The 18062-nt window shown below is 32.4% G+C and overlaps 2 protein-coding genes and 1 non-coding gene across 3 annotated transcripts; 1 reads left to right on the forward strand and 2 right to left on the reverse strand.

Moving 5' to 3' along the window:
* Nucleotides 1–329: 329 nt before the first annotated feature.
* Nucleotides 330–1078, forward strand: LOC132736022 (putative nuclease HARBI1; the record flags this gene model as incomplete). Its single annotated transcript, XM_060723065.1, has 2 exons — nucleotides 330–584; nucleotides 732–1078. Coding segments are annotated over 2 exons (602 nt in total), but the record flags the coding sequence as incomplete, so codon positions are not given.
* A 1694-nt stretch (nucleotides 1079–2772) lies between these two features.
* On the reverse strand, nucleotides 2773–7050 carry LOC132736021 (uncharacterized). The gene is made up of 7 exons (XM_060723064.1): nucleotides 6917–7050; nucleotides 6232–6285; nucleotides 5392–5460; nucleotides 4911–4979; nucleotides 4392–4578; nucleotides 3956–4119; nucleotides 2773–3290 (listed from the first exon to the last, which is right to left on the reverse strand). The coding sequence occupies exons 5-7, from the start codon at nucleotides 4457–4459 to the stop codon at nucleotides 3079–3081; spliced, it is 444 nt and encodes a 147-aa protein (XP_060579047.1). The 5' UTR covers nucleotides 4460–4578; nucleotides 4911–4979; nucleotides 5392–5460; nucleotides 6232–6285; nucleotides 6917–7050; the 3' UTR covers nucleotides 2773–3078.
* Nucleotides 7051–8899: 1849 nt separating this feature from the next.
* Nucleotides 8900–8982, reverse strand: Trnal-uaa (transfer RNA leucine (anticodon UAA)). Its single transcript has one exon. It is a non-coding gene; the product is annotated as a tRNA-Leu (tRNA).
* Nucleotides 8983–18062: the final 9080 nt, after the last annotated feature.

Here is an 18062-nt window from a genome sequence, read left to right on the forward strand (position 1 = left end):
AATATATGAGGGATTTCAAATTCAAACATTAAGGGATTTGTTAAAAAAAATACAAATTTTAGCATTTATTTTAGAGTATTACTAGTTAGATAATATAGTATTAAATACTCAGTAGAAAAGGAATAAATAAAATGTTGATTTTTTTCTAAGAGATAAATGTACTTGACTTGCAAGGAACTTCTTTTATTTCATTGTTTTAAGATTATGTACATTCATGTATGTAATCTAATATATTATATAATCAGAATCTAATAAATGTGTTATACCAAACAAGGTATATCAAACCTACAGTATATCTAGTGAGGTTTATATTTTTTTCTTTCTTCCAGGAACACTTCATCTGACTGTAATATCAACATGCAAAGCTATCTCATCATTAAAGACTGATTACATCAAATTCCCAGAGAATCGCACAGAAATGGACGCAATAGCTGAGGAATTCCACAAGAGATGTGGAATGCCGGGAGTAGTCGGTGCAATTGATGGAAACCACATTGCAGTCCCAGCTCCTACTTCTGAGCATAGAGCATCATTCATTAACGGTAAAGGGTTCTCCAGTATTCAACTCCAGGTTGTGTGTGACAGTAATTTATAGCTATTAGACACTTACACAGGATGGCCTGGTTCAGTACATGATGCCAGAGTATATAGGAATAGCCCAATTTCTGAGGTAATAGAAAGGCTTGGAGAAAATTATCATGTTCTTGTTGATTCTGCATATCCCCTTACAGCCAGTATGCTGGTGCCTTATCGAGATAATGGACATTTGGACCCAGTTCAAAAGAAATTTAATAAAGTGCATTCCTCTACAAGAGTAGATGTGGAAAGAGCAATTGGGTTATTAAAATGCAAGTTCAGGAGGTTAAAGTCTTTAGACATGCATCTGCAGGAAGAAATTCCTGAAGTTATCACAGCTTGTTGTGTAGTACATAACGTGATTTTAGATTGTGAAATGGTAGAGGAGGAGATTACATTAGATGATGCAGTAGATAATAGTGCATCAGATCAAGACAGTCAAACAAGACAAGCAAGTAGCCATGGGGAAACAAAACGGAGAAGGATTGCCAACATGTTGTAGACATTTGTAGAAGTACTTCAAGTACTTCAAGGATCATTTCAAAGATAATAAGTGTTACATACAAACTTGACAGATAAAGGCAACTGAATATTCAAATATTTAATTAAAGCAGTTTATGTTTAAGAGTTAATTGTAGTTATTTATAACATGTTATATATATATATATATATTTATAAAAACAGTTAAGTTATCGCATGCATATTTTTAAGAAGCTTGGGTAGAAGTTTAATGAAATATATGTTATATTTACAGTGCTTCATTACTATGTAATACCTCCAGAATTGACAAAACAAATTATGAAATTGATTATCATTCTTAAACTGCTCAATTGTTATATACAATCTTTAATGACATTAAAATTTGGATTTTAAATTTTTCAAGATGATTTTCCTTCAACCCTTTAAAACTATAATCTTATTATAGTGTTTTCAGATCACCTCATATGTGGGTACGATTCTCATTACCCAGTAATATAATGCACATTACCCCCTTGCCTTCATGACAACACATAAAAACAGTGGAAACAAAGCCTCAGACAAGAAATACACTGTAAAATCTGAGGGGACTGAAAAAAACTTACATGCTGGAGTTATAGTTCTTGTTCACTGCATTATGTATTAACAGGATAAGCATGCATACCGAGTTTCAAGTTACTCTGACTCAACTTGATGGCGGCTAACTTATGCCCTGGATAAGAAATGCACTATAAAATTAAAGAGGAATAATTTGAAAACCCGACAAGCTTGACTTATGGTTCTTATGCACTGCACTCTGTAGTAATGTGAAAATATAAAGATGACTGACACATGCTTCTTTAAACATTAGTATTCATTTAGAGGTTCTATACTCGCTTTAGTTCTTTAAAGTTGCAAGGTTTAATATATTATATATATATATATTGACCACTATTCGACATATGAACTATGTATACTGTAGTGGACAAATGTCAACGTGTGTGTGTTCAAGTGTTAACAATGTTCACATGATAACTTTCAAAATGTTCAGTAATCACAAATTACGATTATGTCCATCAACCAATATTTAAAGCAAAATATCCACAGTAAAGACTAGTTCCTCACTTTCCATCCGTAAAAATGTTTACTAAAATAGTCTTTTGTCCATCACATACATTGAATTCTTTATGCAGCAGTTAAAATAAAAGCATGTGCAGTACCACACTTGCCGGTTCTTTATTAGTAGTATCTTAATACTTTGTACAGACAATATTATTTTTTAGAACATGGACAAATGATGAATGTGTTGCCTTGTATTTTCTCTCCTGTATTAAACAAACTTTCATACTGAGAAACGATCAAGCATACATACCAAGTTTCAAGTAATTTTGACAAGATGAAAAAGTTATGCTTCACCCAAGATATGCCCTATATAAATCTAACTTTTAAAACCAGTCGAGGTAGAGAAAGAATAAGATGTTGTTTGTTTGTTTCATTTTACGTCTTTTCCCAACAGTATTTCAGTCATATAGGCAGTTAGTTTCCTAACCATCATTCCTGGAGAGTTACACCAGTACTAGACCACCTTCCTCCGTGCTAAACTACCAAGGCATCTCCCAGGGATCGAACCCAGAGAGGTAACTAGATTAGAAGTCATCGACTCTTACACCTCAACCACAGAGGCGGTTTGCAAGCCCTGCTAACTTTGATATACATATATATAACAAAGCTGTATTTTAGTAATTTAATAATAAGTAACTCCATTGAAAAAAACAACAACATGATACATGTAACACTGCATATAAATAAATGGTTTACAAGACCTGCTGTTGATTTAAAGTGACTTGTATCATTGAAGTTAACAAAAGAAAACATGTTGCAAAGCTTTGAAATTACATGAACATTCTTACAGATATAAACCATACAAATCGCTCTTAACCAAACAATATGAACAATGTCACTATTTCTTCGTCAGCGCCTCGGCCAGCTGTTTCAAAATAGCATTTCTTTCCCTCGATATCTCAATAAGGGCAGAGTTTGCAGCCTCTAACGCATCCAGTCTTCTTTCGTTTTGCAACACAAAGTCTTGAAACCACTCAGGACCTTCTGCATTTTACGTCTTCTCTTAATGACTGGTGTCACTTGCTCATCAGAGGCTACAGATTCTACAGGTGATAGGCTTCTAACTGGTGATTGCGTTTTTGTTCGAAGTATGTTTGGCGGCAGTGGAGGCTTCTGTGTCAATGTAGCGGAAGAACCTTAAATACAGAAAAAGGACATTAATTACACATGAAAAATGAAAGCCAATCATAATCCTAATACATATGTTTTTTACATTGACAGACATTATTATATGCTGAAACCAAGTTCAACAACAATGTTTAAACTTTTCATGTGAAAGATACACAGCTCACCAATTGTTTTCTACCAGTGACTATATGAACAAATTTATCATTCTGTAGGAATTTTCTCACTAGGCATAAGAATGATCGATTTAAAGTATTCACTTGAATGATACCCAAAGTATTCCTTCATATAGAACTTTTTTAAATGTTTCATTGCAATAAATCTATATCTAGCCTACATTGAATTTATTTCTTGAACAACCATCCAGTGAAGATTACTGCCCCTGACATTAAAGAAAGCGTCAACAGGAATATGTGTCAATTCTTATGTGCAACAGATATTTCACTCAGATTGACATCATTTATGTACTACACTTATGTATAGCACTTTAATTCATTAATTTACACACAGTTACATGGTAGCGGCCATATGTAGCACTATAAGCACCAACTTTGATATATTATGTATTCAATCAGTGATGACTATTAAAAGTATGTACCACAGTGGTGTTAGAATAATGCATGAAGATTTCTTGGACTCATAATTATTGGGCAAATAAAGTTATAATAAAACAAACCTGTTGATGTGGACTCTGCAGCAGGTGTGGCAGTACTAGATGCAACAACTTTAATTGGTCTCACTGCTGGATCCCCAGCCAGAAGTTCTTCCATTGCATCATAGTACTGCCATGTACTTCTTCCTCTACCACTCTTCTCATTGTTGTCGGTGATCTTCTTGTGTCTGAAATTGTTACAAAATTGTATGGGTGGTCAATGTGTGGTGGTGGCTGGTTGGTGCTTGGTTAGTGTTGGTGGTGGATGGGTGGTGGTGGTGGTGGGTGGTCAATGTGTGGTGGTGGCTGGTTGAGCTTAAAACTGTTGATTTTTGCCATGATTAACTCCCCTATGTCTTAAGCATACAATTGAATTAAATGAAAATTTATAATTGAAATGATACTTTAATATATGGCCATAGATGATGTTGGATAACAAGAGTGTATAAGAAATTTATACCTATGTTTCAATGATCGGAACTTTTCGTTGCACTGGTTGGCATCATAGTTCAGGCCTTTCTCGAACATTTTTGTAGAAATAATTTTCCAGACATCCTTCTGCTTGTAACTAGAACAAGTAAACTTATCTTTGTTTTCCCCATACAAAGAAATGAGGAGTAAAACAGCCTCATGTTTCCAGGTGATAGCTGCAAATAAAAAAATCATTAGCATTACAGGTCATTCACTCAGTTAACTTATAAATCATTTGCTCTTTGATATTACTTTAAATACAATGATATACATAATCATGTCGGTACTAAATAGCAATCCCAAAATATAATTCTATTGGACTACCATTATTTTCTTTTGGAAAATATTAATACAGCATGAATTGTTCAGATTCAATCTTATGAAAGCATTACAGACTCAGTTTTTCTACACTTTGTTTTCAATCTTGATGCATTTGTTTCAGATCAAATCATGTATTCTACAAGTATGTCTAAATATTGAAATCATATGTATTTCTAAATTTACTTACTTTCATTCTTCTTCACAACTGTTATATTCCCTTGTTCATTTGGCAGATTCTCTGAAGGAGCCGATACATCTGGAATTTATTAATTAATTAACATTTGATTTCAATCAGATCTAGATTATCAAAATTTTATATCCATAAATACAATTTATGAAAATATTTGACAGTAAAAAGTATCCATATATATGTAGTATCATAATATAAACAACATTAGAGCAATTAGAGGCACCAGCTTCTGGTGATGCAGTGATTATTGAATTAAGAAGAGCAATCAGTGATCATGTGTTGCCTGATGAAAGCCTTAATTACACAACTGTATTCTTGTAGATTGAATAGTTTGTTTGGAAAGCAACTTGATTGAAAATCAATATTGGCCAGGGTCTCTTAATGGATGATTTATATACATGTACAATTATTATGTCTATGTCTTTCTTCTGTAACTTACTGCCAAAATTTTTGTATATATAGTGACAAGCTAAAATACCTTTATTCTGGTTTTCCTCACTGTTCAAAATTTCAGCACCTCCTGCATCCTCATCAAGACTTTGTGAGTCTGTAATGGTAAAAAAATACATTGAGTAAAAATATCTTAATACGGTATCTAACTTTTCTTTTGTTTCATTCTAAACAAAATTTAATGAACTGAATGACCATGAAATATCTTCATAAAAAAGTTCATATACACTGAAGAATTCAACAGTGATAACCCAAAAATTAAAGAAATTTATAATGACATAATACTTCTATTTTAACATAAGCATTCATCAGGATTTTATACTTTACAATGTAAATAAAGTACAAGTTGTTTTAGTATTTGTTTAATGTTTTTCTTTTGTGTAAGCGATTTATAATAGACAGTTTTTGCGAAAAGATTAACAATTGCCAGTCTTCCGAACTGGTAATATTTTTTTGCCAGACCGAAAAAAACCCAACAAAAACTGCAAGACCGAAAAAGAAACAATTGTCTCTGGAAAATAGGCTTGATAAAAGTGCCAAACCGGAAGGAATTATGCCAGGCATAATTGGCATGACTGGCACGTAAGTGAAGACTGCTTAGAGAAGGTCTAACAATTGTTCTACGTTGACAAAACTATTCATTTTTCAATGCATTTTCTTCTTCACTTTCAACATATTTAATATATTTATATATTTATATTTAATTTACAATCGAAAGTGTTCCTTTATGGTTATATAGTTAAAATCTATCCAAAAAAAAATTCAAATCAGGGCATATTATTGTGTTAAAGTGCCACTCTTGACTGGTGAAACTGTATCTTTCATAATTTATTTCCCAAGACTTGCCTACAAGAATAATGTAACTTACCCTCTTGCAAAGTGTCAGTATCAGGTGCTGCAGCCACAGAAACAATTACCTGTCCTGAAAATTATATAGATATTTGTATAGGTCTGGGTTTTTCTTTCCATTTTAGGAACATGATTAATGCCCATGGAACTGGGATTATAGAGGTATTTTGATGAAAATTGGAAATAAATTCATGAATGACAAGTTGCAAAAATCTAATAAAAACACTCAATCTGGCCATGACAATAGCATTTAAATAACTGCAGGTAAATCACACTTAAGCATCTCTTGTTCACAATGATGGAAATCATTATTTTCAATATTTTTGTTTATTTTTCCATTGGGAATTTTCAAGTATGGGAATTTCAATTTGGAACATGACACAATTTCTGTCATGAAATTAGAAAAATTCTGTAGCTATGTTAATGTCTTTGACAGGATTGTTTGAAGTGGCATTCATAGGTCTCAAATACTTTAATCATAGGCATTCAAAACTTCTGATACTTTTTTTTCCTGGGTTTTAAGTCACACTGACAGCATTTTAGTTATCTGGCGACAATTCAGCTTAGATTGGTGGATGAAGACAGGCACGGGCGGGCATCTTGGTAGAACCTCCAACCTTCTAATCATGTAAAGATGTCCATAATAATAGCACATTACAATAATCATAATCCTGACATATCTAGAATAATTCTGAAAAACCTACCTGAAAGCTCTTTGTAACTTTGCTGTAAATTCTGCAGAACTGTCAGACTGATCTGAAAAATGGAGATTTCAACTGAATTTTAATAATTGTAAAAAAAAACCAAGCCTGTTTGTCATTTCTAAATTAATTAAAACAACAATTCATACTCTAGAAGAAAAATATATTTCATAGTTTTGGCCAGAACAGCAGGAATTTGTTTTATGCTTTCAAGTATAGACAAGGCATCAAATGGAAACAAAGAGAACTATTAAAATATGCTGTCACATGTTCATGCATGTGTTGCAAACACTGGTGAGTTTTGTCTTCATTTCTATCACATTTTCGCTTATTTCCAGTAAACAGATCATAGGAATTTTTGTAATAATATATGTTCACAAATAAAAGTGTATATTTTATACGAGACTTCATTAACTTGTTTTATAACAATAAGAAAATGCCAAAAATGACAAAAATCAAATGAAGTAAGTGTAGAGGAAAATGCAAAAACATTTCGTGTTAAGAAGTAAAAGTATATATTAAAAATAGGACAGAAATTTTTGATTAATTTCCATGGATAATTTACTAATTTACAGTGCCTGCTGTTTTATTTTTAGCCACATCAAGTGCCATCTATTTTCAGGTAAAATTAATCGAGTGCTATACCAAAGAAATATATAGCTTGTATCACCACACAAGCCATGTTAAATGGACAAAAAAAGTACGAAAATATGTTTTTAAAGATAAAAAATTGATTGAAATGTTAAATTAAGCATTAAACTAAATTGTTATCAAGCCTTCACTACAATCTTAGTCTTAAAAAGAATATTGATACTTAAAGACTTGCTTTTAGGCGTGATTTTTTCGGAAGTTTTGAAAACTTGCTTTAACCACTATTTGGTTTGGAGCTAGCTATGTTTCTATAACAAAAATTTAGAAATCTATGAAAAACAACATACCATTCTTTTCCATGATCGAGATATAAGCATCTCCTTCAATAGATGCGGTTTCAGTACAACCATCTTCAAACGTCAAAACGATCTGTTTCCAAGTTTTATGTGAAAAGGTTATATCATTCTAGGATAATAAATTACGAGAAAAATTGTTTACTACAATCAATTTCAACAATTATATCTTCAGAAATAGAAAAAAATATCAAGATTTATTATGATGATTGCGAACAAAAAATTGACGGCCATTTTGGATGAAAATAATTTGAACAAAATCTACCGATATTCAACAAATTTACAAATATTTCTGATTCAAACACGATGAAAATCATCGACAGTTAGTTTTTCAATCATATGATTTCATGTAAATAATCAATTAAAAGCTACACAGGCAAATATTGAAAGAAATTCCTATTTATTTTTTGCAAAGTTTTACCTGTCCGCCATTTTGGTTTGTCTCGCGCACTATGTGTGAAAGGCGTTTGCGATTGGTTGCTCACGTTTTCCGCCAACACACCGTTCAGTAAGCGACCGGTATGTAACGGTAGCCAACAGCGCTCACGTTATCCGTTACTGTTATAATTTCACCCAAAACACAGGGGTGAGTACTTTCTGAAAGAATGTCACTTTTTATATTTTGTATTTATTTTTCATAATGATGAACGTCATTTATTATTTTTGTTAAGATGCGCACCTTGTTATTTAAAATTTCACAGAATTGATATTTGTTACCATATTGTATGGATTTTTTCACTAAATATATATGACATAACTGTAAACTGTACTTAAATTGAATAACATTAAATTGAAAATGTTGAATAAAACAATATTATGCTCGCTAGAGACTAGCATTTAATTTTATTTTATTCAACTTGTTAAAAGTATTAAACCTACACTTATTCAGTATTAACAACATAAACCAAACTTTATTTGTCACAGTTGAAAGTGTTAAATATCAAAGTGTAGAGTTCCAATTTTACAGTTAAAATAAATTGTTCATGTAATCAGTTTAAAATGACAATTCATGATTGAATAATAATAATAATGAAAAAATGTATAGTACGGGTGGGGTTCGAACCCACGCGGACATTCGTCCATTGGAACTTAAGTCCAACGCCTTAACCACTCGGCCACCGTACTCTACACAAACACAAAGAAAGAAATACATCTTTATTTTTGAGTATATAAGAAAAGCTCAATATCTGTATGTATATATTAGGGCAGCTGCCCTTTCATGTACTTAAAAAAGTGTTGCCACCCAAAAAAAATGTCCCTTATTTGGGGCCTAAATGTCCAAGTAAATTTGTATTACATAAAACGTATAATTCGAATTGGAGGCGCCTTATGGTACCATTATATTTAATACGTATTGTCCTAGGATGATAATTTGGTCTTAACGGTACATGGAAAAGTCCAAAAACGGGGTTATCTGGATTATAATCCGATATCGTAAAAGTAAACACTTACATATACTATATAGCACAATTCTTACAGACTCGTTGGTGTATTACCGTTATGGCTCTGCCGGTAGATCGGAATTATTGTAACTTTTAGTGTTTTCTACTCATAAGTTCGAACCCTACGTATTGCCATTATATAACCACAGTTTTTTCTTCTTGCTCTGTTTTTTTATCATTACTATTTATTTATTTTTCGTTTTCCTTTTTGTTTTCTTCTTATAATATATATTTTATAGTATATATTTAGTTTTTATATTTCTATTCTATTTTCTTTTTGTATTTTTTGATCGCAGTGTAATAAAATATTCGATCTCATATTCATGTATGTATATGGAAAAAAAACGGTTAAACTTGTTTTCTGAAAAATGGACTTTCTGAGGTAAAAACAAATGTGTCGTACCAGTAGTCGAACTTCTGCCTGTACGGGTAAAACACATTACTGACCCGGTTGCTCTACCTACTGCGCTAACAAGACATATGATTACATGTAGTTTTATTTTTATTTTTATAGCTTGTGGCATTGATCTGCCTAACCTATTTTTCGCATTGTTATTGGTCTTTGTTATGTAAACAAAGGCTCAAGTTATCATCCTAGGACAGTATTGTGTTTTATTGCCCAATCAAAATAAATGTGCAAAACGTGTGATTTCATGACAGTCCTTCGCTCTTCCCCTTTGCTGCGTGCACGTTGCAGGGAATGCACAGGGCATAGGAAGATTAGCGACATGGCGGATAGAAAACTTTAAATTACTCTGCCCGTTCTCGGGACTTCTACTTCGTCTACGACTGGGGACCATCTGCCGATGTCCTGACTTATTCCCGTAGTCCTATTACTTTTTAAACAACACTTGTAGGCGTGTCTATGAAAAAATCAACTGTAAACCATTCTTAATTTGATTAATATTTTGCGATTAATAAAATAATTTATTCGTGTAGATTCAATACTAAATTTATTGAAAATGTTGAATAAAACAGTATATACATTGTATGATAGTGTTAGATATCATAGTGTAAATTTCCACTTTTATACTTTTAATAAATTGTTCATGTAATCAGTTTTAGATGACATTCCGTAATAAACAGTGTAGCAATACCACGTGACTATGACCTCATTTTCGGCATCATTTCCAAGACAAATATTGCTCGATTCGGAAAAGAAAATAGCCGTAAATATTTTATTTCTGTACCAATTTCTTTGGGATATGCACCAGTCTACGGGGAAAAAATAAGCTTTCCACAGAATATTGGATCTTCGTCAGTTTATAAGCCGTTTTATCAAACACTTTGCATAACCTTGGAAGTTGCTTGTATTAGAGCGGGCTTCAGTTGCAAGCTATTTCGTTTTTTTGGCGTTTCTGGTCTACGCCATGATTAGCATCAGGTTAACATCAACCGGGAGTACGGAAGGCAAAACTCTACCTAAATATGTTCATATTTTTATTATGAATGACATTAATCTTACATTTTCCTTTCAATTGTCAATACCTGCTCTTCAGCTGGCGATGTTCTGACTAAATCGGAGGTGAGGTCCTACCATGTAGGCAGAAACGGCAAGGATTGTGTGCTAGGGTACGTGAGCCCCTAGCACAGACCGACGGCTTGTAATACAGGCCCTTTGCTTTGCACCAACAGACCTTATACGGGCTATCTCCTTTCATTATTTTCTCAGGTTACTGTACATTTAGGTTCTCATTGACAGCCGAACAGTGACCTACTCTTCATTCAAAATTCATATGGTTTGCTAATACTACATGAAAATTGCATGGAGGTATATTATCACAACTTTGTGCTTCAAAATTAACTCTATAAGGGCATGGCTTTATGTGCCTTAACGGGCAGACGACCCTCATTAAACATACCCACATCTCACCACAACGACTTTCAGCTCATGAACAAATTTACACTGTTCAGACTAAATGGACTAGTGCTTTTTTGTTTATTTGTTTTCTTTTATTACCTGTCATGTTGGAACAACATTTTATAAGTTTACAAGCAATTGTGGAATTTTAGAGACCGTATAACATTGATATTTCATAACAATAAAAAGGAGAAAGTGAAAATTCATAAGGTTTTCAACTTTGAACAGAAATATGATGATGTTTGACAGCTATGTCCATTTAACAAAACGGGTGTCCGTGCGAATTTGACAAAATCAAAATTTTAGTGCTACGGGTGAAAAATTTCTGTGGAGGTGCGAGTCAGGTGATCAATCTTGCCGAAAAGTCAGATTATAAAGGTACTGAACAGAAACAAAATTGTCATGCACTAATTTCTATCTTTTCTAGGTGGCGCTTATTTTACAATGGCTTCCTGTGTATGGTGTTTCTTTCTAGTCTGTAATAAAGTGCTCTAGCGCACGTGTATGCGTCACACAGCGCGTAATTGTAAATGAAGCTGAACGACCTTTGTCAAGTGCCATTTCGTGAATGATATGCTTCACTTTCAGTTGTATCGAGTCTCTTTAAAAGAATGCTTGCACATGTCAGTCGTTCTAAGGCTATGTATAAAGAAAAGAATCTTTAAAATTCATCTCTGAAAATATAAAGGCTACAGCTAAGATATTTGGCACGACATATAGTAATGTCAAGGTAATTAAACCTTGTCAATGTAGTCTCCATTGATGAACAATTCAGAGTCATCATATCCCTCTTGTTTCCACTGTTTCCTCTTTTTTTAATGGTTCATCGAAGCACAATTGTGCCAATGGTGGTATGTGAACGGGGCTGTGGTGTTCGTTGCGCGTTATCAATTTTTGTTTATTACATCTCATCCTAAACCATTGTGTCAATTTGTTACTACTTAGCAGCATTGGCGTTAGCATGAATCATTTTGGAAAAATTGCTTAAACATCTTCTTTTCCAAAACCACAAACTTTGCTAAAATACATTTGTGTCTAGTGAGTTTTGGTCATTTTTCAGCATTCAAATGAAAGGCAATCTCCAGGTGCGTTCAATGTTAAGATACAAAGGAAATAGTAAAATCATTGGTCCAAAATAAAAAGTATTCTTACTTGATTAAAATGTTTAACTGTAATAAATTATTATATTTAACTTTGAAATACAGTTACAATTACTTTATTACATACTATCTTTTCAATTAAGCATAAATAAAAACAACAACAAAAAACAAAAACACACAAACAAAGAAAAACAACCCCAAAACACGGGGACCATTGCCCTAAAAAGCGCTTACCTGAGGACAGACTGTTATTTGTGTGAAAGCAGTGAAAGCTAGTGTTTATTACAAGGATTTGAATAATGTTGGTCACTAGACCAAATTTCGCGCTTACTGTATTTTTAACTATGCAATATACTTAGTCCTTATCTCACATCTGTACACCAATAAAAAGAAAGTAGGTCACTAGGGCAATATCTAGGTCATTTGATATCAAATTTCAGTTCTACACCTGAAATTGTGTACATGGTCCAAATGTGATAGCTGTATATAAAAAAGGTCAAAGCCACATGGTCCAAATTTGGTAGTTGTACCTGTTCATCAAAACACAATAAACTAGGTCACTGTGTCCCCTTTGGCAGGGTGCATTTTTTACGTCAATGCTTTAGTTTAAACAATCTTGAAACAGGTCTACCATAGAATATTTCATGTCGATTATCAAAGCTCTTTCTTTTTCTTATTCAGAAAACTGTTTTTTTTCAGTTTCTGTTTTTACTATATGTACGTAATGAAAATCAATGATCCCGGGCGGGCCAATTTTGACCAATGTGCTATGATTTGAACAATCTTGGTTAAGGTACTTAACACTATGTTTCATGCCGAATATCTGGCCAGTAGCTTTTGTCAATTAAGCTGAAAATACTTTTTAACCCTTTCACTGCCATAGGCGAATTTTCGGCGTATTTGCCATATGGACGGCTTTAGCCGTTCCTGTAATAATTATAGTAATAATAATAAATTAATAATAATAATAATAAAAATAATAATAAATATAAAGAAAATTATACCACCGACAATAATTATTATTATACTAACAGATTTGGAAAAATATATAATTATCATAATACTAATAACAAATGATAATAATTATATTAATTAATAATATAGTAATTTCTTAGAAAACCCTCTGGCAAATAGGTGAACAATAAAACAATAACCCTCTGGCAGCGAAAGGGTTAAAGTTTTTACTTTATACATATAACCAAAATCCCTGGGGCGGGGCCAATTTTGACACTAGGGGCAATGTTTGTTCAACTTTGGAAGTAAACCTGTATATGATATTATATCTCAAATATCGAAGCTCTAAGCCTTACACCTTAAGATGAGCAGGTTTTTACAGTTTTGACTATATGTACATAAAGAAAATCAATAACCCCCATCATTTTTAGTTTCAGGTTAATTGTTTAATTTAATGATGATATCATATTTACCATTCACTTGATAAATATTTTGACATTTTACCATTTAATGAACACCAGTACGTCAAATAAAACCATTATACGGCTCTTTAAAAAAACACACATAAAAAAACAACAACACACAAATGTATTTTGAAAACATTCGTTTCTATGTCTATTTGTTTTCGTTTTGTGTAAAAGTTTAATGCTATCAAATATTAAAATATTTATTTATATGTATTTTTAACACGCTTTTTTTTCGATGAAGTTTTCTTTATTACAAAATTCATTTTTTAAAGTCAAAATAGGAACATTTTAAGAATGACATTATATTGTATTATAAAAGGCTTAACATTCCCTCTTAACACATCTAACTATTGTTTACATTACACTAATTTCTTAAAGGAACTCTAAATATATATGAGAACATTCTTCCAACACATTGCACTTTTATAGATGAAAATGAAAAAAAATAAAATCAAATATGATCGAAAAACCAAAAACAGGGTTTATAATTCAAAAAACATAATTAATCATACACGGATCAATATTTGAGCCGCGTCACGACAAAACCAACATAGTTGGTTTGCGACCAGCATGGATCCAGACAAGCCTGCGCATCCGCGCAGTCTGATCAGGATCCATGCTATTCGCTTACCAAATCTATTACAAGTGGAGAAACTAACAGCGAACAGCATGGATCCTGATCAGACTGCGCGGATGCGCAGGCTGGTCTGGATCCATGCTGGTCTTAAACGCACTATGTTGGTTTTGTCGTGACGCGGCTCATTTTAGTTTGCGAAACTTACAAGTGTAATATCTGGGTATAAAGACCAAAAACCATGTGTTAGTATTGAAAGTTTCACAAGATTGTCTTTTTGACTATTAGAGTTGTACTAGATTACAAAAAATTAAATAAAATTGTTAACGTTCTCATACTCATTTATGCATATGTTATCTTGCAAAGATGTTATAATTAAACTTTACACATTTAACTGTCCTATCCTCCTCTGTATATGCTGCAGAGTTATTCTACATAAATAACTTTTTCAAGTTATTCTCGTCACTATATGACACTACGTTGTATATTTGTCTGTTACCTTGATATGTTTATCGCTGTTTTATTCTTGCATATAATGTCAGAAAATTGATTATTAAATTACGAACATGAAGACATTTTTACATATTGACAGATCAAACTCATTTGACTGTTACGGATTTCAGTTGTATCAATTCACTGTTCAAAAAAACTAAAATGCGAATGGGATATACATAAAATTACATACTTTATTATTAGACAAATTTAATTCAACGTACAAAAAAGCAAAGTGAGCAAATACTTTGTGTATCTATGGTCATTCGTGTAAATCACAAGCCCTCTGCAAAAGACACCATCATTTAAAACATAATTATCCTTCGGTTATCTGTACAAATTGTCATCTAGTAATTAAATTAACCTCAGGGCACATTCTTCGAGTATTGATCTGCTAGTTTATACAAAATTTTCTTAGACATATACTTTCACTGTATCTTATTTTGCATTTTTTTCGGCCAAGGGCAGTCTAAAATCAATTAAATTTCCTTTAAAATTTTCAAAGAAGAACTGAATAAGAGTTGCATTTTCACTGGTCAGTATAATATATATATATTGGCCATTCTTAAATAAGGAAAACAATCAAAAATCTTTCTGAAATGGTTTACGCGTGTAATTTGAGGCAACGAACTTGGTTTTCACCAGTTTCGTAGATTTGTAAGTTCTTTTACTTTATAGTTAAGATTTTCAGTTACTTCAGTTCTTTTAAAATGCTGTGATGAAGATAAATGTTTTTATAAAGACCACCAATAACGTTGACAATCTTGAAAATCATACGCGTGCAAATATCGAAAAACACAATAAAAAACGAATGTTTCTGCTACTCTCATTTATGTCAAATAAGTGATTAAAATGATGTGTTCAATTGTTATGAAGTTTAAAAATTTCTTAAATTTATGTTTATTCTTGAAATATGTATATTTATATAACCGACAACGATTTTGTGTCGGTGGTGCAAATCCTTGAAGAAGATCTCATTTGATACAAACCTCTTATTTAAATGTCGATTTCATTCAACTTCACTTGCTTAAGTAGTTCTCTAAAAATCTAAAATGACACTCAGAATTATACATATTGCTAAATAAAATCTGTTTTAATCTGAACCGGCATTCACAATCTAAAAACGATATACACGAGTAATTACGTTATTAAAACATTAGCAAAAACAGGTGACCACTGAGATACATGCAACCCTGAAAAAAACTGATTTTACTTATGAAATCTTTGGTCGACAAGTAATTGACACTTGTGCGTCCGAAACTTCTAATAGTCTAATATTTTACCATTCAAAACTAGATCCCGGAGTACTTTTCGTTGTCTTGATATTCTATATATATATAGGGATGCTATTCTTTAAAAACACTTACTACTTAGAAATGTTTTTTTTAATTGGAAAGATATATATATATATATAAGTCATTTTTTATGACTGTATCAAACACTGTATTGAATGGTGCACTTTTGCACCAGTGACATTAAAAGTATTTAATATCGTCACATGCACCTTACTGTCTGCTTATACTTCAATAACACAATACTTTTTCATCATTATATAACATAAAGGTGTCTGTATGTATGTATATTTGATAAAAGTCCTTGCTTTATGAAGACCTGTCTCTGCATATCAAATAACGTCAATGTTTTATTATACTTCTTGGGGCATTTTATATTGCTAGGATTACATATGAATAGCAATGTTCTGTTGTACAGTTTTCTACAAATTATCTTGAGCCAAGCTTTATATCTTGCACGAAATTACGTTGATTTACTCTTTTTCACATAAGTTAACTGAACTGTTCTTTTGCAGGTTTGAGTTTCAAGCTATTGACCCAAATGTTAGAAATGCATAGTAGCAACATTGTTTTCCTTGATGCTCTCTCAACATACAAATCAACAAAACATATTTTCGTTATGCATATAATTTCCATGTAAAGTATCTTGTTATTATAACGATATCATTATATAAACTTTTTTAAGTTACATAGAGACCTTTCAAAAAGTGATAAATGAGTTCAATGATATGACAATTCTTTTTCGATACTGAACATTAAAGACACACACGACAGAGTTAAAAAAATATGGTTGTATGAGGTAATTGGTTATTTTAAATATAGTATTACTTTTCTTCTTATGTTTTACTAGATTCCCTAAATTTCCGGCCGACTCGGGAATCCCTGATAAGTAAATCTACTTTTCCTGCCACATATATATCAGTGCAGAGATAGAAAAGTAATCTTCTAAACAAAACGGAAAATTTCTGTTGAAGTGACTTTATCTTTAAGGTAAACTACGTTTATCCTTGAGTAAAATATTTTTGTCATAGAAATTTATTATGAAATCTATGAAATTCTTACTGAATATGTCTAATTTGAATTAAAGAATGAAACAACTATGTAAAATATGGGAAGCTGCCGTCCATATTACAAGTAAAATAAAGGTGTTCATTTCTTAAAAAAAAACCTGCTAGGTTTTTTTTTTAAATACACTATAATTATATTCATATTGCGACCAATTATAGTGCTTACAATGTTAACTTGATATAAAACAGAGGTGATTGTCTTTGTGATGTTGAACATCTTATTTTAAGAGTCAGTGATTCTGTAATAAAACCATCAACAACAGTTAGAACCTTGGCGCCATACTGGACTCTCATTTAGACATGGAACAACATGTGAACTCAGTTTCTCGTTCATGCTTCACGAAAATTCGACAAATACTCGTAGGTCAAATTCGGAAATACTTGACTGTTGAGTCAACCAGAACCTTGATAAACTCGCTAGTGACATCGAAAATAAATTACTGTAATTCGTTGCTATATGGATCTCCAAAGTACGTTCTCAACAAGCTCCAAAATTTTCAAAATACGGCTGCTCGTGTAATTACCAGGACACCGCGAAACTGCCACGTAACCCCAGTTTTAAAGGAACTACATAAGGTTCCTGTGTACATCAGAGTTGAGTACAAACTCCTTACATATGTGTTAAAGGGGCTTCAAGGACAGGTACATACGAAACATGCTAGACATTTATATCCCATCCAGACAACTTAGGTCCCAGAATTATTGCTTAGCACTTGTAGTACCGCGTAGTAGGACTGTGACTGTGATCGTGCTTTTATGACGGCAGCCCCTAAACACTGTCATGCCTTACCTAAAACACTTAAAAAGCTATGCTGGACAGTGTCTAAGTATGTGGGACCTCATTCTCAAACCTGAATGTTTATGTTTTCATCGAATCTAATTTAAGCCGGAAAAACGGAAACGTATACAGGTATGTACAAGCAAAACATAAGAAAAGCAATTACTTTACAATATTT

Source organism: Ruditapes philippinarum, unplaced genomic scaffold (genome assembly GCF_026571515.1).
Source record: "Ruditapes philippinarum isolate M1 unplaced genomic scaffold, ASM2657151v2 ctg16913_1_1_1_1, whole genome shotgun sequence".
Lineage (NCBI taxonomy): Eukaryota > Metazoa > Mollusca > Bivalvia > Venerida > Veneridae > Ruditapes > Ruditapes philippinarum.

What these genes read in the sequence shown, in the direction of transcription:
- LOC132736021 (XM_060723064.1), bottom strand. Translation starts at nt 4,459, where the DNA reads ATGTTCGAGAAAGGCCTGAACTATGATGCCAACCAGTGCAACGAAAAG. An exon ending in TTCCGATCATTGAAACATAG is followed by an intron (nt 4,120 to 4,391) that starts GTATAAATTTCT and finishes TAACAATTTCAG; the next exon opens with ACACAAGAAGATCACCGACA. An exon ending in TGCAGAGTCCACATCAACAG is followed by an intron (nt 3,291 to 3,955) that starts GTTTGTTTTATT and finishes TCTGTATTTAAG; the next exon opens with GTTCTTCCGCTACATTGACA.